Here is a 27,038-nt window from a genome sequence, read left to right on the forward strand (position 1 = left end):
CTGCATTGCCCTTTTGTGCCTTTCCTTCCACACCCTTCCCTTCCCCTAACCTCTCTTCCCACCCCCCAACCCTCTTGCAGATACAATAAAGCAGACTTTTGGGTGTGAAAAATAAAGTGTTTTTTATTGGGGGGGTAAATATCACTGCAGAGGAACTGGAGCAAGAACCTGGAAGGGGGGAGAAAAGGGGAGGAGGGGCTCAGGGCTGGGGGCGGCGCCTGCCACGGGAGGTCCCACTGCTTCGTGTGCGGGGCCCTTGGCGGCCAGAGGGGGGACTAGGGGGAGAAGCTGGAGGGGCAGGGGTGGAGACAGAAGCGGAGACAGGAGCAGGAGTGGGAGGGCCTTGGGAAGGAGCAGGTGCAGGAGGGTAGCTCCGGGACCGCTCAATCGCAGCGACCAGGTGGCCCATGGCAACGGTGAAAGCCGCGTATATGCTGCGGTTCTGCTCCAACAGCTCCCGCCGTGCGGCGCGGCGCAGCTCCAAGTTGGCGTCCCACTTCTTCTTCTGCCGCTTGAGAGACCACTGCAGGGCACGCAGGCAGGCCACGTGCTCCCGCTCCTGGTCCTCAGAGGGTTGCCTGCGCCGGCGGCTCGCACGGGCTTGGGCGGCGGGCGCCGGCGGGGGCGGAAGCACCGCTCTCGCACCCGGTCTGGCTGTGAAGAACACAGAAGGGCAGTCACCCCAGGAGACACTGTGCCTCGAACCTAGCCCTCATCCCTGAGCCGACACCAAAAGGTCTGAGTTCAGGTGACGGCGACGTGCTTTGAGCAAAGCCATCTGTGGCATAGACAGTGGGCACTGTGCTGCAGGGGCACGAACGTCCCAGAGAGCCTTGCTACCCCCCACGCCCCAGAACAAGCAGGCATGGGAAGGTGCCGGCCAGGCTGGGCGCCTGCAGCCAGGAGGGGGAGATGGGGCAGCACGGTTTCCCTCCATGTAGTGCACACACGCCGGGTCCAGCACTGGCAGTCCCTCGGAGAGAGGATTTCTACCCCTGCCTGTTGGAGGAGGAGAAGGGGGGTATATTGGAGGAAACGTGCCTGAGTGGCAGACGCCACTGACTAGAGAAGGTGCTACTGGGGTCCCCTCCACTTCCCGGCAGGTTCCCATGCAGTGGTCTGGTGTCCTCTGCTGCATCACACTTGGCCGGGAGCAGATGCTGCCCAGGAGTGCGGACATAAGCCTGTGCGGCACTGCTGTGTGTGTCCATGACCCCAGCCTCCTTAGTGGTGGCTGGTGGTGGGAGAGTGTCCCAGCATGGAGTTGGGAGTGAGGAAGGACTCTCCAGAAACCCTGTCAGCAGGAGCAACGGGTTCTTGTGTGGCAGCCTCATGTGGCTATCTGCCCCGGACTGGCGCTCCATGTGCACAGGCTGCTGTGCGATGCCCAGGCCAAGAAGGCCGAGCGAGGAGCGCTGAAGCCCCTTGCAGCCCGACGCCTCCCCCCACGTGTAGCTAGGGAAAGTGATGGAACTCACATGAAGTGCCTTCCCCAGCCTCCACTGAGCCCTGGGACAGATCCTGGGAGGGGGGTACCGGCTCCAGAGATGACCACCTCCTGGCTGGTGGGCATGGTGTCGATGCTGGCCTCCTCCTCATCACCCTGGTCCACAGCCCCACCTTCGGGGAGGCTGACGACGGGTGTGGCCAGGCTGGAGGCCACGGGCAAGGGGGGTAAGCCACCTGCCCCCCTCCCAGGATGGCATCCAGTGCTGGAGGTAGGAGCAGGTGTGCGGGGCCATCCTGGAGTGTGAACTTTGCTCCCCTGCCTCAGTGTAGGCCTGCCGGAGATCTCTAGTTTTCATCCGGACTCGATCCAGGGTCCAGCTGTGCCCCTTCTGGGCGGAGATCCTGGATGCTGCTCTTGTTTTTAAGCCTTGGCTTGACAAAGCCCTGGCTGGGTTGATTGAGTTGGGATTGGTCCTGCCTTGGGCAGGGGGCTGGACTTGATGACCTTCTGAGATCTCTTCCAGCTCTAGGATTCCCCCAGACCTCAAGGAGACCCAGGATCTCTGCAGCAGTCCAGGAAGATGCCTTCTTTCACCCTCAGGCAGGGGCTTCAGAAGTGGCTGCGGACTCCCCTGCAGCCGTGGAGGGAGCACTTGGGTCTGCCATGGCAGCAACCCAGGGTGCTGTGTGGCACAAGGCTGTCAGGGCCAGTGTGGTGCCATGCAGTTTCCCCTGTAGCTGCAGCTTTAAAGGCTGGAGGGGGAAGGGGAACTATAGAGTTATGAGGGGTATGGACAAAGTGACCACAGGGGCAGCTGTGAGAAGCCCTGGGGGCCAATTATTTTGAATTAAGCACATCTGCACCATCCACATTCACCCTATTTTGAAACAGCACTCTCAAAATTGGCATCATTCCTCATGAAATGAGAGTTTATTTCACTCCAGCAAGCCCGTTATTTATTTCAAAATAATGGGCTTGCTGGGTTGACATTAAATTATTTCAAATAACTTGCCTTGTTATTTGAAATAAACACTGTAGCGTAGACATGCCCATACAGAATGGGAAGCGACTGTCTAGGAAGGATACTGCAGAAAGGAATTTAGGGGCCATAGTAGAACACAAGCTAAATAGGAGTCAACAGTGTGACACTGTTGTAAAAACGCAAACATGGTTCTAGGATCAGAGGGGTAGCCGTGTTAGTCTGAATCTGCAGAAGCGATGAGGAGTCCTGTGGCACCTTATAGACTAACTGAAGTGTAGGAGCATAAGCTTTCGTGGGCAAAGACCCACTTCGTCAGATGCATGTCTAGGAGGCATTAACAGGAGCGCCGTGAGCAAGGCAGGAGAAGTCATTCTTCCGCTCTATTCTGCGCTGATTAAGCCTCAGTTGGAAGATTGTGTCCAGTTCTGGGCACCACATTTCAAGAAAGCTGTGGAGAATCTGGACAGGTTCCAGAGAAGAGCAACAACAAGAACAAAAAAATCTTAAAGGTCTCGAAAACATGAGCTATGAAGAAAGACTGTAAGAAATTGGCTTGTTTTGTTTAGAAAAGAAGACCGAGAGGGGACATAATAGCAGTTTTCAAGCATCTAAAAAGGGGGTCTCAAGAAGGAGGGAGGAAAATTGTTCTTCTTGGTCTCTGAGGATAGAACAAGAAGCAATGGGCTTAAAATGCAGCAAGGGAGGCTTAGGCTGGACAGCAGGAAAAAGTTCCTAACTGTCAGGGTTGTTAAAAACTGGAATAAATTGCCTAGGGAGGTTGTAGACTCTCCATCAATGGCAATATTTAAGAGCAGGTTAGACAGATACTTGTCAGGGATCTAGACAGTGCTTGGTCCTGCCGTGAGGGCAGGGGACTGGACTTGATGACTTCTCAGTACTAGTGGTCTGCTTTTCTATCATTTCAAAACAACAAACTTGCTGTGTGGACGCTCACCTTGTTATTTCGAAATAAGGGGAGTTATTCTGAAAAAAACTCAGTGTAGACATGCCCTGTTTGGGTGACTGGTCACAGACAGAGGTTAAGAGTATTCCTTTTTTGTGTAATATTTTTCCATCAATAAAAACCATGGCAAAAAGCGCAGCATGTAAAATTATGCCCCGAGCCCTAGGAGTTGGGAAAGGGTGAGTGTCTAAACCAACTGATTTAGGTCTTGAGCCTTAGGAACTGGGCAAAGGTGGGTGGGCTAGAATGTGCAGGTAACATTTTCTCCCGGCTCTGAGCATGACTGTTGTCATGAGTGTCTGGGCCGGGATTCCTGGGACAGGTTGTTGCTCAGGTGCTCTCTGCCAGGCCTCAGATGCGTGTAAACAAGTTACATTAAGTTTAGCTCCAGGCTCTGTAGACCCGACTACCTGAAAGGGCCTGATATTCTCCGCCCCTGGGTTGCTGGGTGTCACAGGGCAGCCAGGGCTTTTACAGGGAACCCAGCCGTGAATCCAAGAAGGGAACGTGGGCCTTACCCAGGGAAGCCAGGGCCCGGTAATTCTTCTGCATCTGGTCTCCGTACAGCTGCTTCTCTGACTCGGACAGCAGCGCCCACTCCGCCCGGGTGAAATACAGAGCCACGTCCTCGAACGCCACCGGGGGCTGCTGGCACAAGCGACCCGCACTCAGCAGGGGGCACCCCCAGGCCAGCAACCGGGCGCCAGGGAGACTCCCCCACATCCCCCAGGGGCCTCCCCTGCGCCCCGCCCCCCCCAGGCTGCTCTGCCCAGGCGGCCCCCCAGGACCCCGCTGCTGCCCCCGCAGCCTCCTACCTGCGCCGGCCCCGCTGCAGCCATCGGGGCGATCAGCTGGAGCCACGCAAACAGCTGCCGCTCAGCGTTCGATTCCCCCCTCCCCCGTCCTACTGAGCATGCGCACATGAAGGGCGCACGCTGCGTGATTGCTGCTGGAGCTGCCGCCCTCGCGTGGGTTCAGACGGGCCGGCGAAAGCTCCGCCCCCTCCCCGCCCGCGCGCCCCGCCTCCAGGGCGGATTTAGCGCCTGGTCTTTAACCCTTTCCGCCCCGCCCCGTCTGGCCGCCTGCAGTCTGCCCCCTAGCGCCCGGCTGCAGGCGGGGCACCTTGTTCCAGGAGCCGGGCTGGAAGCGGGGCAGGAGCGGGCCTGGGATCCCAGGAGTCTGGGCGCTGGGAGATGTGGGTCCAGTACAAACTAGGGATGTAATCGTGTAGTCGATTAACTAGTAAGCAAAAGCTTAAAGGTTAATGCAATCGGATCCGTGTTTCTCAACCTTTTTTTATGAAGTACCCCTTTTTCAAAAAAAATTATAAGTACCCCCCCAGTACCTATAGTTTTCTAACACGCACATTTTTCCCCCTACTATTGCGACACATTTGTTTAAACAACTTAATCGTAGCTGGGTGGGCAATGACGTTATTGGGTGTGAAAAGTACAACAGTAATAAAACGCTGTAAAACTTAAAACAAAAAAATTTTCTCCAAATTTCAGTTGTGTTGACGTACCCCCCAGACTTCTCTCGTGTACCACTAAGGATACTTATACCTCTGGTTGAAAAACACTGCAATAGACTGCCTGCATTTCCCTTCCCTCCCTCCCGCAAGCTGACCAGCAGCCCGGCTCAGTCCTGGCTCATGCCGGTCCGGGACCAACCCCCACTGCAGCTCTCCATTTAAAGTGTACAGGCTGTCCTTGCTATAAGTCCAAGATACATTAAAAAAAACTTGGACTTATAGTGAAACAACTTAAAGCAGGGAAATTTTTCCCTGTGAGTGACTTCCTTTAAGCAAATTGGGGGGAGTGTTTCGCATGACTTATAGTGGGGAATGGGAGTACTTATAACACGTCGGTTCCTACAAACATCAACGACTTTAGTGTGGAATGGATGTATATCGGGGTGACTTATAGTGGGGGCGCCCTGTATTAGGAACTGGGCAGGCAGTTCTGGTTCGTGCCAGGTCCAGGAGATCAGACCCTCCCCAGACAGGGGCTGCTGCCACCCCGGGCTGCTGCCTCTTTATCAGAGGCAGCAGCACTAGACGACAGGGCAGCCAGTCCACAAGGGGTGCTGTTTTTTAAACTGCCTCCCCTTGCGGATCAGCTCCCACCTGACACCCTGCGCTGCTGTCTCTGATACACTGGCTGCTGGTCCTACCCCTGGGGACTATAGAATAGTCGACTAACATAAGGATTAAGTCGCTTCAGGGGGTAGCTGAGTTAGTCTGTTACAGAAAAAAACAACAAATGGTCTGGTAGCACTTTATAGACTAACAAAACATGTAGATGGTGTCATGAGCTTTCTCAATTAACCGATATTTAACATCCCTCGTACAAACCCTGCCCTGAGCCTGGATGTGGCTCAGCGCTGCCAGCTCCAGCGGCCGACTGGGTCTGTCTTCGTTGTGGGGGTGGACAGAGGTGGGGCAGAGGCTGCTGAAGACAATCTGCTGTCCTTGGCCAGGTCTGGGTCAGCCCCAGCCACCCAATGTGCCTGCATGCATGGACAGTGCCTGGACCAAAACCAGTTTGATGTAGAATTACGTTGACACACGTTACTTAACTATCCGAATGTCAATTCAGTTCAGAGCGTCCTTGCCTCGATGCGCTCATTGCCAAACTGGAACACACACAAGACTTTACTTACTCCGCAATGAACCTAAAATATAACATTCAGGGAATGGGTTTGAAGGGATTCTAATTCCCCTAGAATTTAGCCAGGCATTAAGGACAGGGTACCCATATTTCCATAAACTGAACACAAGATCTCAGGGGTCCAGAAGAAATTGGGCTTTTCCCCATCAGAAAAAGTTCATGCTAAGTGATATCGGGGGAGTCACCATTAGGGTGGTGATGTACAATGAGATTAAAACCCAGGGCCCGGTACATCTTAACAGTGTTTAGCCTCTTGCATAAAGATCATTACTTTGGTTTGGATGTGAAAAATATAAATGGGGTAAGATATTTCTGTGGCCTTTGCTAACCATAAAAACAGCACATTTGCCAGCACAGCTGCTGGCTTTGCCTGACCACAGTGGTTATGGAGATGCAACACTGGCAGAGTGTTCTGCAGGTCCTAGTTGTGTTTTGTGAGACAGAGGGCCTTGGCAACCTAAAGCAAAGGCATCTGTCTGTCCAACATGCTGTGTGACAGACATCGGTACTACATGGAAAAAACACCAATGCAAAGGCTGGGACTGTAATAAGGCAGCAGGTTTAAAACAAACAAAAGGAAATTTTTCTTCAGGCAGAACAGCGTCAACCTGTGGAACTGGGACTTTTCATCTTAGAAAAAAGACTGGGAGTTTCAGCTTAGAAAAGAGGAGACTAAGGGGGATTTGATAGCGGTCTATAAAACCATGACTGATGTGGAAAAAGTGAATAAGGAACAGTTATTTACTTGTTCCCATAATTTAAGAACTAGGGGGCACCAAATGAAATTAATAGGTAACAGGTTTAAAACAAACAAAAGGAGGGGTTTTTTTTCACACAGCTCACAGTGAACCTGTGGAACTCCTTGCCAGAGGATGTTCTGAAGACCAGGACTTTTAACAGGGCTCAAAAAAGAACTAGATACATTCTAGTTCTAGTCTGTTGCCAGTCCCTGGACCAGTCAAGAAAATAACCCAGACAAAGGGTGAGCTGAAGCAGTACTAAAGCTACAGATTCTTAAGGGTAAGATGATACTCACACACCTCTCATTCATACTGGCAGCTGAAGGTAGGCTGCAGACATGGCATAGGTAACTTCCTATTTCACAGGTAGCTCGAGCTGGCCAGGCATCAGCTTCCTGGCGACTGACCCTGAAGCTCACGGCTATCCCTGGAGTCCCTTGGATTTTCAGGAGGGCTACAGCCTCTGATACAGTCCCAGGTTTCACATGCTGTTACATCCCTTCCAAAAGGAGAAGATCTTCCTGGTCGCTTGTCAGCTAATTTATCTACTTGCAAGATCTTTGCCTGCCTTTAAAAGGTCATGGATCCTAAACTGCCTTTTTGTCTGGATATTTCTCATTCACACCTCACACACATTCCATAGGTTACATACATAGAATCATAAGCAATATGGTTTCTAAGCAAAGTGGGTCTCATAGCCGTGAATACAAGAAATTACATTATAACATACTAAAGGTGTGATAAAAAGCTTAACAAATTATAACCAAGAAAGCCAAGGTCAGGGAAGAAGGGAAAAGTAGAGGAGCATGTCTGGTCAGCTAGACACAAGTGAAGAGGAGGGAGGAGGATCGTGTCCGACTGGTTACAAGGTCTATCAATGGCTGTTAGCAAGGATTGGCAGGAATGGTGTCCCTAGCCTCTGTTTATCAGGGGCTGGAAATGGATAACGGGAGAATGATCATGAGATGATTCCCTGTCCTGTTCACTCCCTCTGGGGCACCTGGCTTTGGACACTATTGGAAGGCAGGATACTGTGCTGGATGGACCTTTGGTTTGACCCAGTGTGGCCGCTCATATGTTCTTATGGAACCCCTTGCCAGAGGATGTTGTGAAGACCAGGACTTTAACAGGGGTCCAAAAAGAAGTAGATAAGTTCATGGAGAATAGGTCCATCAATGGCAATTAGCCAGGATGAGTAGGACGTCTTATTTTAATCATCTTATCTTAATCACCAAAAATATAGATTATGATTTTTTTTATAAGCGAATTGGTGAGGCGGAGGGTTATCACGGAAAACTAAGATCCCTGGTGATAGTGAAGTCTGTGATGATCTAGACCAGCAGTTCTCAACTGGCACACAGCTGCAGAGCCGCCCTTCGCACCTTGCCCCGGACTGGGCGAAGTCTCTCAGCAGCCCCAGATGGCACAGCGCCACATTTCCTGGGGGCAGGCCCCAGGGCAGGGTGTGTATGTGTGAAGAGGATTCTAAGCTCCTGGGGCTGCTGTGAAGGCTGCAGGTTCGGGGTGAGAACAGGCTGGAAATCATTTCCCACCATCACTCCAGAGCTCAGCTGAGGGGCAGAGAGCCTTCCCCGGGCCAGCACTGTGCGGGGCTTTGGCACATCCAGGGCTTGGATCCTCCTAGCCAGCACCCTGGCCCAAAGGGGCTTGGGCTTTCCCAGGCTGCTGGCCCAGTCCGAGGCAGTGGAGGAAGTACTTGGTGACCTGAGTGCTCTAGCCAGGGGCTGGTTCTGTGCACAGCACTGGGCGTGAGACGCACACACGCACGGTGGAGATGTGGAGGAGCGGCGGGGGGGGGGGGGGGGAGCGTGTGCCAAAGGGTAAAGCAAGAAGAGAACAGGAAGAGCAGGTAAAGGGCTGACGGGTGGGCAACAGAGGAGACACATCACTAGCTGCCACCCGATGCCTGCCTGCACTCACCAGTCACTGCAGCGTGCAGCCAGAAATGGAATTGGGGGGCAGGGACCTGCTGGCTGAGAGCAGGGGCTGCACTGGTGGACCTGCAGGGGGAACAGCTGGCCTCACACTCTGCATGTTCACCCTGTCACTAGCGTGGCACACTTTGGCCTACGCCTATCATTAGGCACTTTCACGTGGGTGGCTGTGCGGATGATGAGCAGGGATCCGGCCAGCAGCAGGAGCCACCCAGTGCTTACAGGGAAGAGGCAAGAAGACAGAAAACATGGCACAATTTGCCTGTTTTTAAGAAAAAATTGGCGCACCCCAGGGCCATGCCTAGGCGGGCACAGGGCCCTGGGCAAAACCCCTGTTCTAGGGCCCACTCCTGCCCCCTCTTCCCATCCCTGCTCTGCAGTCCCTTCCAGCCCCGTATTCCTCCGCTTTCCACTGAAACTTTCCAGAACATTCAGCCTGAGCCAGACATCCAGCAGGAAGCAAGTCAGCCTGAACTGCTCCCGTCTGAAGAAGCCAGAAGCAATGAAAACAAGGTCTTACTGAAGTCAATGTATCAGGCAACTTTAACCCAGGGGAGGCATCGCTCTGCCTGGGATGTGTCCCTCTTGTTTACAGCGGAGACACGCGGAGGAGAAAAGCAGCCATGGGGGCTAGGTTGACACATAGACCCCATCAGGGATCCAACCCTGAATGTGTAAGGTAGCCCTATATTGTCCCTGCCTGGCATGCGCCTGAGGGTTTGTCACTGGCAGTTTTAGCTCTGGCCTGAACAGCTTCCCGGAGCTGAAATGCCTGGATTTGGCAAGAGGGAGAGAGCGCCTCAGAGTTCAGCTGGTGGTAGTCCGCAGAAAACCCTTACTCCCAGCTAGGGTTAACCTCAACACCCCACCCAGCCTGGGGCAGCCTGAGCCCCATACGCCCCAGGCACTGACCCCCATGGGCAGCCAGAGCTGGGAGCAGCCCAGGCAAAGCATCTCCTCACCTAATGGCAAGCAGCCCCCGGCACTGGGGCCAACAACCCAGCCACGACTCCCCTCCATCCAGCCCAGCAGCCAGGGCAGAGCTTCTGGGAGCTGCCCAAACTTCCCCTGACACCAGCCTCGGGGGAGCTGGGCGCCCTGCAGTGAGCCAGAGCTGTCTAAGGTCAGAAGGAACCGTTATCCTAAGGGGCTCCTGGCATTTGTTGCATGTTGCAGCTTCCTTTCCGCTCCGGTGACCTCCCTTCTATGCAAACAAGGGGGCATAGGTTCAGATATGCAAATCGAAGCATTAAATCACTTGTGCCCAACCCCCAGCTTTCTGAGCCTCCGGCTGGTCCTACCTGTGCAGGGTCACGCACATGGTTTGAGTGTGAGTTGGGTGAAGTTTGGGGTGTGTGTGGAGGAAAGGGGGGGGGTTCTTAAAGCCCCAGCCAGCTCCGAAAGGATGATGTGAGAATCTCAGCTGTCAGTCCCTTGTGGCTGGGAAGGTGTCAGGAAGAGCAACCCTTCCACAAAGCCATGGAAGGGAAGTAAAGAGACCCCCCCACACACACACACATGTATTCTATTTTAAAAATCTCATTTTTTTTGGAGCCAATCTCGCAATCCAGAAGGGACCTAGAGGTCATGGCCTAACATGCATTATACAAACCAGATCATCTCATCTACATGTCAGGCGGCCACATGTCCAGTCCTGGCTGGGACAGTCCCTTTTTTTTTGGTCCTGTCCCGGTCGTCCCAGCTTTTGGGGGCAAAAAGTGCACATTTGCCCCTTTACTCTGCCCACTGTTATAAAAAAAACCAAATGGAGTGTGGAGGAATGAGCAGGGGGTACGTGTCCATGCAATGGGGGAGGGCTAGTCGGTGCTTGGTCCTGCCGTGAGGGCAGGGGACTGGACTTGACCTTCCAGTTCTAGGTTTCCATGAGCCACAAGGGGGTGCCCAAATGGGGGGCCCTCAAGCCAGCCCCACCACGCACGGGGGCGGGCGGGGGTAGCTGGGGCTAGCCCCCTCTACACAGTGTCCCCCTTTCCCTTTGAGAAATACCGTCACCGGATCCAGTTCCCCGTCTTGAGCCGGGTCTGGGTTTGACTGACGGGCGTTCGATCCGGATCAGAACGTCCCAGGGGAGGACAAAGCGGAGTCCCCGCTTCCCTTCTCCCCCCCCGCGTCTCTGCTGGCGAGCAGCTGAGAGTGACGAGCGGGAAATGCCCAAGGGGTGGGGCGAAGGGGACCTCGTACAGCGGCAGATGTAGCAATCGGTCCCGCTCCGCTTCACTTCTGCCGGGAAGCCGCGGCGCGACTCGGCGGGGGCCGGGGGCCGGGGGCCGGGCATGGCGCTGCAGGACCTGCTGAAGAAGGTGCTGGAGCCCCTGGAAAAGAAGGGGGAGCGGGAGCTGCAGCGGATGAGCCACAGGCTGCAGGCGTGTCTGCTGAGGGAGGGGGCGAAGCTGATCGCCGAGGAGCAACCGCAGGACCTGCACCCCGGAGACCAGGCAGAGGGATGCCGCAGAGACGGTACAGAGAGATGGGGACCCCCCCTCCAGGCCCTCCCCACCCCCAGCCCGCCTCTTTCTGGGCATCCCCCCCAGCCCTTCCCCACCCCCAACCCGCCTCTTTCTGGGCATCCCCCCCAGCCCTTCCCCACCCCCAACCCGCCTCTTTCTGGGCATCCCCCCCTCCAGCCCTTCCCCACCCCCAGCCCGCCTTTTTCTGGGCATCCCCCCCAGCCCTTCCCCACCCCCAACCCGCCTCTTTCTGGGCATCCCCCCCAGCCCTTCCCCACCCCCAACCCGCCTCTTTCTGGGCATCCCCCCCAGCCCTTCCCCACCCCCAACCCGCCTCTTTCTGGGCATCCCCCCCAGCCCTTCTCTACCCCCAACCCGCCTCTTTCTGGGCATCCCCCCCAGCCCTTCTCTACCCCCAACCCGCCTCTTTCTGGGCATCCCCCCCAGCCCTTCCCCACCCCCAACCCGCCTCTTTCTGGGCATCCCCCCCAGCCCTTCCCCACCCCCAACCCGCCTCTTTCTGGGCATCCCCCCCAGCCCTTCCCCACCCCCAACCCGCCTCTTTCTGGGCATCCCCCCCAGCCCTTCTCTACCCCCAACCCGCCTCTTTCTGGGCATCCCCCCCCAGCCCTTCTCCACCCCCAACCCGCCTCTTTCTGGGCATCCCCCCCAGCCCTTCTCCACCCCCAACCCGCCTCTTTCTGGGCACCCTCCCCCGCCATGGATAGACCCCCCCCTCGCAGGGGTCACCACAGCCCCCATTCTGCCTCGCTTTTCGAGCGTGTCCGGGCGCAGGCTGCTTCCTTCCTCCCCAACTCCGCTTTCACTTTGATTCTGGCTTCCTGCCAGCTCCCCTTATCCCCCCTCCCCCACACGCTCACACACTGACCCCTGCCACATCCGGAGCTGGTGTGGAGTTAGGGACCATTTACACCTGGGGAGACTCGCCCCCCCTCTCCTCCCAGCTCATCTGTGAAAAGCAAAAAGGAAGTTATTGATCCCGTCACTGCCCCCTTCACGCACACTGACACACACTCTCTCTCTCTCTCACACACACACACACATTCACATACACACACACAGGAATACAATGTTATTCCTTTAACATCACTTCACACACACACACTGATGCACACACATTGACACACAGGTTGACACACACACAGTAGTACAGTTATTCCTTTAACATCACTTCACACACACACACTGACACACACATTGACACACATGGGAATACAGTTATTCCTTTAACATCACTTCACACACACACACTGACACACACACATTGACACACATTGACACACGTGGGAATACAGTTATTCCTTTAACATCACTTCACACACACACACTGACACACACACATTGACACACATTGACACACGTGGGAATACAGTTATTCCTTTAACATCACTTCACACACACACACTGACACACACACATTGACACACATTGACACACATGGGAATACAGTTATTCCTTTAACAACACTTCACACACACACACTGACACACACACATTGACACACACACACAGGAATACAGTGTTATTCCTTTAGCATCCTTTCACCATGCAAAACTAACCCACCGCACACACTGGCACTGGCACCTATTTTAGGTGGGGGTGCTGAGTTATGCCCCCTCCCTTACACTTGTTTTGTGCCCCTCCGACAGCTGTCCCAGATCGGTCCAATCGGACGCCGTTCATGGCAATGGCAGCTGGTCCGTATGGTCCAGGAGAGTTGGCAAACTTAGTCCCTCGCTGCCCCCAGGCCAGAGCCATAGCTGGGGGGCACTGCTGAGCTCCGGTCCAGTGGCAGGACCCCGGGTGACAGCAGAGCCTCCAGGGCCAGCAGCCTGGTCTGCGAAGCCTGCAAGGATGGGACTGGCAGGCAATGGGACCACAGGGGTCAGAGGATGGCAGTGAAGCTAGTGGGGCATGGGGAGACCCCAGAGACCCAGCACGATCCCATGGAGGGCTGCCCAAAGGCCAGGATACGGGGCTGGTGATGCTGGCGGCAGGTTGGCACTGAGGCCAGCCCCTGGGCACAGTGAAGTTAGGGGAAAAATCGTGGGGGTGCTGCAGCACCCCCTCCACCCCAACTTCCCGCGTCTATGCACACACAAACTCATGCTGGCTGCACCCTTGCTGGGGGCAAGGGGTCTCATTTTGTTCTGGATTTTGTACAGCACCTGGCGCAATGGAGGGCCGGTCTGTGGCCGGGCCTCCCCGGCGCAGGCCTGCCCGCACTTGCAACTTCATCCCAAGAGAAGTCATTGCTAAGCTAAATTCAGCCTCGCTCATGACCTCACACTAGAACTTTGCAGTCACCTGATTTTTTTTTTCAGCCCCGAAGGGTCGCCAGGCTCCCACGCTGAGCCTCAAAAAGAGGGGCTCCCGGAGAGTCCCTAACCGCAAGGCTGACCGTGCGCTGTGTGGTGTTTTAGGTAAAGTGAGGGCATCGCTCCACCCCTACTGCGGGTTAACAGAGTTGTTTGTTGTCACATGGGGAATTTCCTTTGTTTCTTTTAAAAATTACAAATTGCGCCATGACAGGTGTCCAGGCTGCCTTTGCAGACTGCATCAGAACGGACCCTATTCCTTCCCACTGCCGTATGTCTTCCTTCCTGCCATTCCCTGGGCCAGACACCCCTCTGGCCCCGTTTGTAGCAGGCCTGTGCAGTGTTCACTTGAAGAGGAAAGGCCAAGGAGCAAATCTAACTGAGGGGCAGAGCATTCCGCTTTAGTCCTCTGAACCCCGCTTCTCTGCAATTATTGATCCTTCCCCTTGGTCCCAACTCCCCTACCCCCTTTTCCAGCCTCTAAGAATTAAGTTTGTCCCCTCTGTGGAGGAAGAAGCATGTGGGGCGTGGGAGCAGCGTGTGTTGCCCCCTGCTGCGAGCTGACCATGGGTCCCCAGACTGATTGTCCCCCATTTTTGACTCTAGCACCCCCAGAACCTGCAGCCGCTGCTGTGCAGAGCGAGACCCTTCCTGCCAGTGCTAGCGCCGGAGCAGCGGGTGAGTAGGGTGCCCTTCAGGGGGCACATGAAAGGCTCTGGAAGGAGGAGTCCTTTCTCCCAGCCCGGGAGAGATCATGGCTTTTCCAGATCCAGGCTCCGAGACTCCCAGAGCAGCTATGATGGAGGGCTCTTAGGTTTAGGGGGGGCCCAGGGGAGCCAACAGCCATGCCAGGCCCCCGGGCAAGGCGGGGGCAGGGCTGGCCCACAACGTTTTGGCACCTGAGGCAAGGAGCTCAAATGACGTCCCCATATGCACCGGGATCAGACTCAATTTTCTACACTCTGGGTCCTAGTGGCACCCCCCCGTCCCCAGTCTGGCACCTGAGGCAGCCGCCTCAGTTGGCCTCATGGTAAGGCCAGCCCTGGGTGGGGGGTGGGGCAGCTGCCCATTCCAAGAAGGGGCGGGGCCTCAGGAGGAAAGGGCGGAGCCAAGGGTAGCCTGCCCTCCACACCACTTGGATGGCCATGCCCCCACCCGGAGCGTGCCGCGCCCCCACCTCCCCAGGCAGCTCTAAGAGCAGGCTGGAGCAAGCTGCACAGTGCTCCATCAGCCATGTGAAGGGCTCAGGGTGCCTCTTTGAATCACCTGGGGCAGCTGCCCCCTTTGTCCCTCCCCCACCATCGGCAGACCTGGAGGAGACGCCCCCTGCCCCGCCCATGTCCTCCTCCCATGCATTGGTGGTGAATGGCAGAGCGCCCCATGGCCCTGCTTGTGCCCTTCACTAGCTCTTGTAGAAAGCGGCCAGGGGGGGATTTCTTCCCTGCCCAGCAGTTGTTACACTGCTGAGCTGTCAGGGGAGTGCCCTGCGCCTGCTGGCTCTGTAGCAAGTGTCTGGGGAACAAGGCACCAGCTGAGTGGTCTCTGCCCCCGCCTGCTCTGAGCTGCGAGAGCTCTGACGCCTCTTCTCTGCCTCATTTGCTCCAGAGCCTCCTCCGACGGCGGCTCCGGACTCCACGCAGTTGGAAGTTCTCTCTCCGGACAAAGCCGAAGGGCGCACAGGTCAGTAGTTCGCTGTGTGCAAGGCTTAAAGTCTCCTAGACAATTTCCAGGTGGGGTGTAGGGACTCCGCCCCATGGGAAGGGCCCAGGCTCACAATTTCTGCCCCACGGGAGGTACCTGGGTTCAACCATGGGGTTCCACAAACCCCCTGAAGCTGGCTTGTGCTCCGCCCCCCTCCTCCCCCAAGGACTGGGAGCCCAGGTGGAAAGCCAACAGCATCAGCTAGAGTCAAGGGAACGACAGCCCTGCCTTGGTGGAGTCATCAGGCACAGCGTGGGGAGGGCTGGGTCCCCTTTCCCTCCCCCACAGAGGTCCACATTGGGGTCTAGAGACATCAAGTTGTCCTGGGATGTAATGATGGGACCTAGGCACTGCCCCAAAGCCCCGATTGAGCCTGGTGGCCCCTCCACACCACTCTGGGTCACAACTTTGAGCTAGTCTAGACTGTGTCCTGCCCCCTTCCTTGCAACTTCAGACCAGATCGATGGTCCAGCCCAGTCGCCCATCTCCAGCAGTGGCCATTAGCAGATGCTACAGAGGGCAGCCCCCACCCGAGGCAAGATTTCTCCTTCCCTCTCTCTCCATGTCATGTCCCAGTGGTCCAGCGGAGCCCGGAGGTGTCAGAAATTTTCCAGTCTCAGCCGCTGGTGGAGGGCAGCCATGCGGCCTTGAGTTGCTTCATTGCGGGGTATTTCCCCCCCGAGCTCACCGTCACCTGGCTCAGGAGGGAGCGAGGAGAGAGCGTGGCTCAGCCTATCGAAGACTCCATGGATTACGCCATCGTCCCCAAGGAGACCTGCGCCCGGGATGGGGAGACCTACCAGCAGAGGGTGACGCTGTTCTTCAGCCCCACGGTGCAGAGAGACCAAGGGGTGGAGTTCCTCTGCCGGGTGGGTCATGTGGCCCTGCAGACCCCCATCGAGAGGCGCACTGGGACGCTGGAGGTCAAAGGTCAGTCTGAGCGTAGAGGTGGAGCGTTAGCACCCATGGGTGGTGGGGGCTTCCTCTCTGCTAGCGTGCATTTTCCTGTCTCCAGACCTCGAGCCTAGTACAGGCTGAACCTCTCTAGGCTGGCGCCCTTGGGATATGACCTGTTCCGAACCAGAGAATTTTCCAGACCACAGGAGGTCGGTGTTGTCTTAGCAACACTGCCTCTGCTTATTGGGCTCTTGGGAGACATTTTGGGGTAAATTAGCACTAAATAACAGCACAGAGCACTAAGAGCCAGGACTGTTGACTGTAAACAAACTGTGTGGAACTGCAGAAAACTTGGCCACATGCATGAAAAGTGGACATCCAGCAACTAAAATTATTCTGGACGACGGAGGTTTCCAGACCAGAGAGTTCTGGACTAAAGAGCCCAAAATGCTGGGACATAGGAATTGCTGCTCCAGATCCAGCCACTGGACCCATCTAGCCTGGTCTCTCGCCTTCTCCATGCTGTCTGTATCAGACTGCTGGGTCCCTCTAGCCCTGTATCTCACCTTCCCCCTACTGGCTTTCCTGAGTCAGATCAATGGGATCACGCACACTGGGGCTGGGGTCATCTCCTTGTTCCAGGTGTGTACAATGACTAAGGCTAGGGCTCCGGATCCATGTGTGCTATTCCTAAGCAAAACAATGAACAAACCTCTCAGGTCCTGACTTTTCCTGAGGCTCTGTTGGGCTGAGAACAAACGTCCAGACCAGAAAAGTCCTTCCAGAAAAAAGATACTGGGAAGCAAGGATTGGAAATTTGTAATTGTAAGAGTACGAGCAGGGTTGTTTTCCCCAAAGAAATGTGACAGCCAACTTTAGCCAGGGTGTCAGGCAAATAGCAGCACAAACAGGTGTTTACTGAGCCTTTCAACTCTATGCCGAATGAGAAATCCAGTACGCACCGAAAGGACTGTTCTCCCCTGGTAAAACAGCTTCTGTAATGTCTTCTCCTGGCCTCTAATTCTGTTTCCTGGGGTCTCCGAATAGGTGCAGCTACCCCTGACTCCAAGGAAGTTACCCCCGAATCACAGGAAGTTGCCTCCGCCACCGAGGAAATTACATCCATTTCCAAAGCAGTTCCAGAAGTTACGGCTGTTTCCAGAGACATTGCCCCCGACGCCAGGGACGCTTCTCCTGTTTCCAGAGAACTTGCCCCCGACACCAGCGAGGTTACATCTGTTTCCATAGAAGTGACCCCTGACTCCGGGGATGTTACAGCTGTTTCCGGAGACATTACCCCTGACACCAGGGAAATGAAGCCCATTTCCGGGGAAGGCAGAGGACACGAGGCTGGTAGAAATGGTGAGTGACAAGGCTAGCTGGGCAAGGTCTTCCTATTACATTGAAGACAGCTGAATGGAGAGGGGGCAGGAGGCCGCCGGGCCCAGGAGTGCATACTCTGCTCGGGGTTAGGCTGCAGGCTGGGGCTGAGGGCCCAATCAAGGCGAAGTCAGGTTCTGGAGTGGCAGCGTTTTGCCAGTTGCTCTGCCTTGATTTCCTTGGGCCAGATCTAAGCCCAGTGATGAAAACAGGCCCCTCCCAGTTTGGGGGCTGACTCAGACATTGGCTGTGGATTTGAACCCAAAGGGGCTGAGGACTTACAGGACCCAACTTTTAGAAACACCGTGGTTGTTGTGAGCCGACATGGAAACCTTGGGCCCCAAAATGGCGGCATCTCCAACCCCAGAGCACCGCCCTTTGGAACGGAGTGGCGAGGGATGAGGTGGGGGTGGAGGAGGCCAAAGGGGATAAAGACCCGGAGAAAGCCTTTGGGGATGTGGACAGAGGAAAGGGCAGTTCTCAGAGACACTGAGGAGGAAGAGGCAGCAAAGTTTGGGCACTGCCTGGATACGGGGAGGCGGGCGGTCAAGAGGGAAGGACCAAGTGACCCCCCACTCGCAGGCTGGCGTGACAAGCGGGGCGGGGTTGCTGTCAGTAGAGGCAGAGGACAGAGGGCCTGGCAGAGGAGAGGTGGTTGGCCAGATGTCCAGAAGGAGGCTCCAGGACCGAGGGGAGCTATTGGGCGGGGGTGGGAAGCAGAGGGATGCAGCCGCAGCCTGGGCTGCCCCCCCAGCGGCTGGCCACTTTGCTCCGCTTCCCCCTGCAGCTGCTGGTGAGTGTGTGGGGAGCCCCGACCCCTACTGTGGGTGCCAGGCCTCCCCGCTAGTCCCCCAAGCTGCCCAGAGGCTCTGACCCCAATCGCTGCTGGCTTCTTGCCTCTCCTGCCAATGGTATTGGGGAGGCATGTGCCCCTCCCCCTCATGCGTCGACCCTGTAGATCACAGAGTAGCTAAGGGACCCTATAGATAATCAGCGTGCGGCAGAGAGCACGAGGCAGCCCGTCTCCTTACTCTCCTCTGTCCCTCTTTCTCCCCTCAGAGATACACTTTGTTGACCGGCACCGAGAACAGCTCATCCAGCGAGTAACTTTGGTTGAGGGCATCCTGGACAAGCTGCTGGGCAGCGTGCTGGACCACGAGCAGTACCAGACCATTCTCGCCGAGAGAACCAACCCCATGAGAATGCGGAAGCTCTACGAGTTCATGCTGAGCTGGAACAGGTACTGCAAAGACCAGCTCTACAAGGCACTGGCGGACAAATGCAAGTTCCTCGTCGCAGACCTGGAAGGGAAATGAAGGCAACGAACCACCTACCTCTATCCGCACCCTCACACACGGCTTCCCCTTTACATCCAGGGTCTGTTCCAGGGAGGGAAACTCATTTTTGGCTCTTCCCCATGTTTCCAAAGATGTCCCAACTGGTTAAGACGAGGGCTGCGTGAAAACTTTCTCTCAAAATGATTTTTCAATGGAAAATCAGGTTCTCCACAAGATAAAAATATCTGCTTACTGTGGAAAAAAATTGTTGGAAGAAACTAAGATATCTCAGCCAAAATGTGAAATATTTCAATTTGGGTATAATTTATACAAGTTATAGTTCACATGCCTCATCTTCATTCTCATCTCTGGATCAGGGACCTCAGCTGGACTACATTTCCCATGATGCACCATGGCCACGACTTCCCATGATACAACTGCCACTCACCAAAAGGAGGGAGCATGGTGCATGTTGGAGCTCAGACTACAGTGGAGAATGTGGGCATCATGGGGCACCCAAATTTCAACTGTTTGGAACTGTGGCAACATTTCCAAACCCAAATATTTTGGTTTTATGTGTTTGGGTTGGTTTGTTTGTTTGTTTGGCTGAAAAGTTGATTTTGTTTTTTAAAAAAACATCCCTGGAAAAATTCTTCATTTCCCAACAGCAAAGGCACAAACCAAACTGCAGCTTCCTCTCCTGGCCTGGCTTTGCCAGCCACCCGAGCCCCAGGCAGGTGCTTTCCACTGAGCAGGAAGGGCTGGAGTGTTTAGCTTCTGGACTGCGCCGATGAGAGCTGCAGATTTGGGAGGGGTCTCCATCTTACTCCAGGCTCTGGGAAGATAAAGGGCATCAGCACTGTTCCCTGTAAGCTGAGCGCTTGGGCGGCCATCCAGGAGAGACTTAAATGCCACTCAGATGATGGGCAGAGCTGGAAACTACATGCTACATGGAAGCATGTTTCTACTGGTGATACACATGCTGCACATACCTCGGTGCACAGAACATTTATTCTGCACACGGATGGAAAATGTTAGAGGGAACCCTGGACATCAGCCCTGAATCCCCACAGCTCCTCATAGAGTTTAAAGCCAGAGTGGACTGGTCTGACATCCTGTGTAGCCCACACCCTTATGTTTTACCCAGTAGGATTGCCAGGTGTCCGGAATTGGCCCGGACAGTCTGATATTTGCGGCCTCTGTCCAGTAAAAAAACCAAAATACCAGACATGTAAAATGTCCGGTATTTTATGTTTTTCTCAGACGGAAGGCCACTTGGGACATTCCTCCCCTGCCGCATCTGGCAGGTGTGTGGGGAGTGGCGAGCGAGGGGATTTAAAGGCACAGGGCCCTTTTTTTGTGTGTGGTTTTTTTTTTTTTTTGCTCAACAGCTTTGATCCCCTTTGTTTGTTTGTTTTGCTCAACCAATTTTTTTTTCCTGCCATGTTTGGTATTTTTTCTGAAAGTATCTGGCAACCCTATCACCCAGGTATCCCTCTACTGAACCTAATAGCCTGCAATTGGCTAACACCTCTTCCATAATGGGCATCCGGTTGGGATCGGAAGACACAAAGAAATGGAGGAGCTACCTAGGTGTGCATTCTGGAGGCTAATCATCTCCCCGAGCGAGAAAAAGTGGTGCCTGCTTTCTAAGGTGAACTTGTCTCAGTTCAGCTCCGCAGCCACCGGTTCTTGTTCTGCTTTTCGCCAGGAGATAGAGGAGCCACAGCGTGCAGCCTCCCACCCCCACACTCTCACTTCCAGGACAGAACCCGTTTGTCCTTTGCATTGGGTTCCAGGCAAGGCAATTCCACTGCAGCCAGGACAAGGCTGTGCTCCACTTCCCGCCAGACACGCCCACGTCCCCCCACGCTAAACCCCGGCAGCCGCCCATCTCCATCTACCTGCGCCAAGCCCTCGACACTGTGTCGGGGGAGGGGCCAGCCTCTTCCCCACCCTGCCGAAAGGGGAAATGGCTGTAATCCCAGCCGTTATTATTTGAATCAAGAAGCAACTTTTGTACCTTTGTATTTATATTAAAAAAAAGGCAGAACTGTCTAAGAGCGGGGCAGCCACTCCGTGGTGCTTGGCTTGGTGGCAAGGAGAATTATTGGGGTGGGGGGTCTGTGACGGACCGGGCCAGGTCTGGGCACAGCTGAGGGTGTCCGCTCAGGGCAAATTGCTCAAACTCGGGGCTCCTTACAGCCCCAGACTGGAGACCTTCCCAAATAGGCCACACACCAGTCACACGGAGCGCTCCAGCTACCTATCTGGCCAGCATGAAGTCTCATGAGCAAAACCCCTCTGACCCCACAGCTCCCTCTGTGCCGCAATCAGCCCTGAGCCTAGCACACAGGTGAGGGGTTATAGAACCCAATTTCTCCTACCCCGAATGGGTTCTCCCAGTCCCAAGAAACCAGCCACAGGTCCCAATCAATTTACGCTCTGGGTCTTACTCACAAGATCACGTTGGGCCAATCCTTTAGAATCTAAAATCTAAAGGTTGATTAATAAAAGAAAGAAAAGCCTGAGAGTAAGGTTGTTAAGGAGAATACATTACATGCATCGAATTGCCCAGTTCTCAATACAGGCTCTTAGCAGAGATGTTATAAACTGCTATCTTAAAAGTCTTTGGTGTATACTCTGGCTACGTCTAGACTGGCATGATTTTCCGGAAATGCTTTTAACGGAAAACTTTTCCATTAAAAACATTTTCGGAAAAGTGCGTCTAGATTTGCAGGACGCTTTTCCACAAAAGCACTTTTTGCGGAAAAGCGTCCGTGGCCAATCTAGACACGGTTTTGCGAAAAAAAGCCCAGATCGCCATTTTAGCCATCAGGGCTTTTTTGCTCAAAACAGTACTGTGCTGTTTACACTAGCCCTCTTGCGCAAATGATTTGGGCAAGAGGGCTTTTGCCTGAACGGGAGCAGCACAGTATTTCCGCAAGAACATGGACGATCTTACATGAGATCGTCAGTGTTCTTGCAGAAATTCAAGCGACCAGTGTAGACAGTTGGCAAGTTTTTCCGCAAAATCATCTGATTTTGCGGAAAAACTTGCCAGTCTAGACACAGCCTCTATGTCAGGACGGGTCCACGGTTCTTTCCAGCTCGCTGTTCCTTGCAAGGCTGCATCTGGAATCTGTAGCTGAACTGAAGACAAGCTGGAGATTGCCACATGGCACTTATATACCTCTCCTGGCATCTTCCTGGCCAGAGCAGGTCACATGGTCGAGTGACCTATCTGTTTCACATGCTGGCAGCCATTATGCCCTGGCTGGTCTGCAGGTATCCAGATTTCCGGATACATTCTTCAGGTGTGTATTGGCACCTAGCGATCCATTGTCCCTGGAGGGTTGCTAATTAGCATAGTCGCTGGCTGAATATTCTTTGCCCATTGCTCTGCCTCAGCACAGAGCACATGTTTATAGCTCCACATAGAGATATTATACAAGTACATTGTGGACGAGTCGTGGGGTGCGATCACCCCCCCCCCTTGCACGGGCAGGGGGGCTCAGCGAACCCCTTCGTCCTCTAACCGGGTCCCCAGCTCGGATCCCCGGTCGTGCATCCCGTCAGTTGGGTGCGATCACCCCCTCCCTGCCGAGCAGGAGAGGGGGGTTCAGCAGACCCCGTGTCTATACCCCGCCTTAGCGGGGTGGGGGTGGGGGAGCCTGCGCCCCTAATCTGGTCCCTCAAAGGGACGATACCCTGGCCGACCCTACCGGCCGGCCACCACAGTTCACTGGTTTGTGCATGCTCTGATTCTGACGGGTTGGGTCCTCAAGGGGGATGGGGAGGGGGACTCAGGCCCTCCCCTGGTCCCTCGAGTACCCTTGCCATTCCCCGATGCCTACCAGGATTCGGGGGTCCAGGTTCGGGGTTGCTCCGCTGACGTCCCGCGGTTTTGTTTGCTCCCGTGGAGCTTGTCCCAGCCGAGCTGCTCTGTCCGTGGGCGGCAGGGTTTGTTCTGGTCGTCCTCCGACCCAGGACTGGTCAACCGCCGGCTGCGGGGGCCATCTCGGGAGCCCCTGGGATGGGGACGGGCCGCCTGCCGGCCTCGGTCACGCACCAGGTCCGTCCTAGGTCTCTTCTACCTCCCCGAGAGGAGGCTGCCCCCTCCCTCTCTGCCGGCGGGCCTTTTTAAAATGGCCCGCCGGGCTGGACGCGGTCAGGAGGCCCCACCCCTCCGGTGACATGGCGGCTTCCCCAGCCACGTCCCGGCTGTCGCTCTCTGAGCCTTCCCACCGCCTTCCCCATTCTCCGGCGGCCTTGCGGTGTGTGTGTGTGGGGTTTTGCCCACGGCCCCCTCGTCTCCCGGCGGCTCGAGCCGCTCGGCGTGCGGGCTGTTGATGGCCCGTCACATACATGAATAGCATATATAGAATCAGTAGAACAGAAGCTTTCATTTGACACCTCACATGGCCCCCTTTGTATCTACAGGGTCCCATGGGTGCAACAGTGATCTTTAAAATCCAATAACGTGACAGGGTCACATGCCAAAGGAGGAATCAGCAGCTGCTGGTAGGGAGAGGACACTTTCGGACTGTGATAACTGGGGGGTAATATTGAGCCACACTTCTCCAGCCCCAGCTGAGTGGGAAGGGGACGTGGGGCTTGGAGCAGGGCAGAGTCAAGACTGGCTATTCCCTGTGTAAAAAAAATGAATAGGGCAAATGCCGATGCCCCTTTGGGTGCATTAACAGTGTGGCTGGGCGTGTGCCTGGGTCCAAGGACAGCGCTAAAAGAATTTGTGGCTGCATGTGAAACCTGGCTGGGCAGCCATCAGTGTTCCCTGTAAGTGGAGCGCTTGGGCGGCTGCCCAGGAGAGATTCAAATGCCACCCAGATGATTAGCAGAGCGCCTAGAGCCGGCAGCATGATTCTACTGGTGGTGCACATCGACACGTGCCTCAGTGCACATAATCAAATTGATTCTGCACATGGATGGAAAAAATAGAGTGAACCTTGGCAGCTATTGTGGCTTGCACTGGGGTGCAGATTGGGGGCGGGGGTAGCTTGGGAGAAGGCTCTGCAGCCTGAGCTGCAATGGCTATACAGGTGTGCATAGCTCTCTAGCACATTTCTGTGGTGCTGGGTGGGGAGTCTTAGATAAGAGTTCCCTGGCAGCTGTGTGCTTGGGCAGCTGCCCAGGAGAAATCCAAATGCTACCCCGAAGATTAACAGAGTGCCCACAGCTAGGTGTTTGTTTCTACTGGTGGTGCACATTCACACATGCCTCAGTGCACATATTAACATTTATTCTGCACATGCATGGGAAAAAAATGAGAGGAAACACTGCCTTAGACCCCCAAAATGTGTAGGGCACAGACAAGGGCATGTGTCTCTCCGAGGCTTCGTCTACACTGTGGCCTTTGCCGGAAGAGCCTATGCAAATAAAGCACAGATTAGCATATTGCCACACTTCATTTGCATAAGTTATTCAAGTCGGTTTTGCGCAAGGGGTTTTTGCGCAAAAACAAGCAGTGTGGATTTTTTTTTTTTTTTAAGCACAAAACCCCTGTTTTGCGCAAGATCCTGATGCCTCTCCTGGTGTGTGGGAGTGGGGAAGGGGACAAATAGCCAGGGAGGAGGGAGACAGCTGCAGCTGGGGGTTAGCGGGGGGGGGGGGGAAAGGTGGTCTGAGGGAGGTTTCAGGCCTGGCGGGGGTATGAATGCACCAGCGCAGGGGAGGAACATGGGAAGGTGGTAAGGATTATAGGAGACAGGCTTGGTGGAGAGAGGGGACGGGACAGAGGGGTCTGTAACCACCTCACAAAGTTTTGCCCTTTCTTTAGCGAAGTCCTGACGACATACCCCTAAAAGGTGACTCGGCCTTTCTCCCACCTTACAGGCCGCACCTGTCTGGCCTCGTGACTCGTCATCTGGCAAAGCTGTTTGTTTGAGCCACAATGTTCGTACTTTAAACAAAAGCATTTCCTGCATCTTATCCAGCCCCGAAGTATGTCGTAACCCTTAGCTCCAGGCCTTGAGCTAAGCAGTTTCCTCTCTCCCCCCCCCCCACCATTTCCCTTTTCAATTTTGCTGTCCCTGGCTTTTGAATTCCTGCTTACTCCAGGGTATTTCTGGGTGAGTCATCCCATTTCTCACAGCGCTTTTGGCTGGTGTGTTGGCCATTTTGTTTCCTGCTATCCTAATAAGCACTGCGATCCAAGCTAAGGCTGCCTGGCTCCCCATGTGTCACAACTCTGTTATTATAGGGCAGACTTCCTCAATTACATCACTTCTCCAGACTGAGACTCTTTTATCCACAGAAAACTGGAGACAGAACAATGTCAGCTGCTGCTGGACGTGCAGTTCAGATCCAGTTTATTGCTACTGATTCAGCGTCAACTATTCTTGTGGCTGCACTAATTCCCAATCTTGATATGCTGGGTGCCATCCTTACGCTTCTGGTTTTGTTTTGGGTTTTTTTCCCCCTTTTTGGACCTCTCTATATATTTCAAAACACCAACTCCACTTCACAGCTATATACTGGTACATTTAATTTTTAACACCTCTCTTTTTTGCCCTTACATTTATACAAGTCAATCTAAATCCATGCTTGGGTATGCGACTTTCCATCCAGAACTAATTTTCCCATGACTAAACTTTTTGACTTCATTCAGGTTCTCCTTGTCTTTCAACTCCAGCATGTGGAATTTCCCAACAATATTGTGCTTGGTACAGGTTGAATCTCTCTCGTCCAGCTGTCTCTGGTCCAGCATGATTTTAGGGAGCTGGATGGCCACTTAGCATGGGTGTGGCCAAATTTCCCGCAGTCCCATAAAGTTTGTTTACAGCCGCCAGTCCTGGCTCTGTGTTCTGTGCTGGTATTTAGCTCTAGTTTACCCCTAACTGTCTTCTAGGAGTCCAATCAGCAGTGGACGTGTTGGTGATGCTGCTAGACAATATTGACCTCCCCTGGTCTGGCAAATTCTTTAATTCGGCACTAGTCAGGGCCTGAATATGCAGGACTAGAGAGGTTCAGCTTCTGCTTTCATCATTGCCATTCCCATTAATTTTGGCTTAGAGCAGGGGTGGGGAACCTAAGGCCCAATCCAGCCCCCCAACGCTCGGGACCCCTTCCAGCATTGGGGAGCCCAACTGGCACTCCAGCCTCCTCCCTGCCCCACCGCAGGGCTGGAGCACACAAAGATCTACTACGCTGGGCCCCACTAGGCTCTGGTTTGCAAGGGAAATGTGGGGAGTGTCTTTCGCCTTTTCAGTCAGAGGCCACCTCAGTGAGGGGTTGGGTTTTTTTGCTTCTCACTTGTGTGCAGCCCCTGACTGATTTTTCTGCAGGTGCCACCCTGACTCAAAAAAGGTTCCCCAACCCTGGCTTAGAAAGTTAGATCCAATAGTTTCATTTGTAATGTGGATGATGTTTCATGGGAAAGCGACAAGGAGTCTTGTGGCACCTTATAGACTAACAGATGTATTGAAGCATAAGCTTTTGTGGGCAAAGACGAAGTGGGTCTTTGCCCACGAAAGCTCATGCTCCAATACATCTGTTAGTCTAGAAGGTGCCACAGGTCTCCTTGTCGCTTTTGCAGATCCAGACTAACACAGCTACCCCTCTGGTACTTGTTTCATGGGAAGCTACATGTAGCACACACAGGGGTTGTAAGAAAGGCTCTGCTCGCAATTCATAGTGCCTGGGATTGTATTAAATCTAATTTTCTAAGTTCTAATTTTGATGCAGACCTGAAAGCGTCAGCCATAGTCAGTCTGTGTTTGATGAATGCCATCAGCAGTGTCTTCTTATCTCCCCCACCAGCAAGACTTTTAACTGGTTAATCTTTCCTGTACATTGATCTTTCACAGAGATTACACACCCTTTCTAAAGTCATTTAGTATTAAATATTAACACTACAAATCTGAACCTTGTAAGTTTATCTATTTGTTCTTCCTACAGAAACAAGACAAGGAGCAATGGGCTTAAACTGTAGCAAGGGAGGTTTAGGTTGGACATTAGGAAAAACTTCCGAACTGTCAGGGTGGTGAAACACTGGAATAAGTGGCCCAGGGAGGTTGTAGAATCCCCATCTCTGGAGATATTTCAGAGCAGGTTGGACAGACACCTGTCAGGGATGATCTAGATGGTGCTTGGTCCTGCTGTGAGGACAAGGGACTGGACTCAACCTCTCGAGGTCCCTTCCAGTTCTAGTGTCCTATCATTCTAGGATACAATTTACATTGTTTTGCAATTTCCCT

At 54.2% G+C, this 27,038-nt stretch overlaps 2 protein-coding genes across 4 annotated transcripts; one reads left to right on the forward strand and one right to left on the reverse strand.

The window, feature by feature from the left end:
• Positions 1 to 105: 105 nt before the first annotated feature.
• LOC102458863 (uncharacterized) lies at positions 106 to 4,373 on the reverse strand. Of its 2 annotated transcripts, none has more exons than XM_075929112.1 (3): positions 4,212 to 4,373; positions 3,915 to 4,041; positions 106 to 654 (listed from the first exon to the last, which is right to left on the reverse strand). In XM_075929112.1, the coding sequence occupies exons 1-3, from the start codon at positions 4,317 to 4,319 to the stop codon at positions 200 to 202; spliced, it is 690 nt and encodes a 229-aa protein (XP_075785227.1). In that variant the 5' UTR covers positions 4,320 to 4,373; the 3' UTR covers positions 106 to 199. The 2 variants fall into 2 exon arrangements, with proteins under 2 accessions (XP_075785227.1, XP_075785226.1); XM_075929111.1 differs by having other exon boundaries at positions 3,915 to 4,044; positions 4,212 to 4,372.
• A 6,581-nt stretch (positions 4,374 to 10,954) lies between these two features.
• LOC102458637 (uncharacterized) lies at positions 10,955 to 21,575 on the forward strand. 2 transcript variants are annotated; one of them, XM_075929059.1, is made up of 7 exons: positions 10,955 to 11,238; positions 13,574 to 13,672; positions 14,174 to 14,245; positions 15,173 to 15,247; positions 15,845 to 16,198; positions 17,213 to 17,527; positions 18,605 to 21,575. In XM_075929059.1, exons 1-7 carry the CDS (start codon positions 11,055 to 11,057, stop codon positions 18,859 to 18,861), a joined length of 1,356 nt encoding a protein of 451 aa, XP_075785174.1. In that variant the 5' UTR covers positions 10,955 to 11,054; the 3' UTR covers positions 18,862 to 21,575. The 2 variants fall into 2 exon arrangements, with proteins under 2 accessions (XP_075785174.1, XP_075785175.1); XM_075929060.1 differs by lacking the exon at positions 13,574 to 13,672 and having other exon boundaries at positions 10,957 to 11,238; positions 18,605 to 21,568.
• The last annotated feature ends 5,463 nt before the right edge of the window (positions 21,576 to 27,038 follow it).

Source organism: Pelodiscus sinensis, chromosome 4 (assembly GCF_049634645.1).
Source record: "Pelodiscus sinensis isolate JC-2024 chromosome 4, ASM4963464v1, whole genome shotgun sequence".
NCBI lineage: Eukaryota > Metazoa > Chordata > Testudines > Trionychidae > Pelodiscus > Pelodiscus sinensis.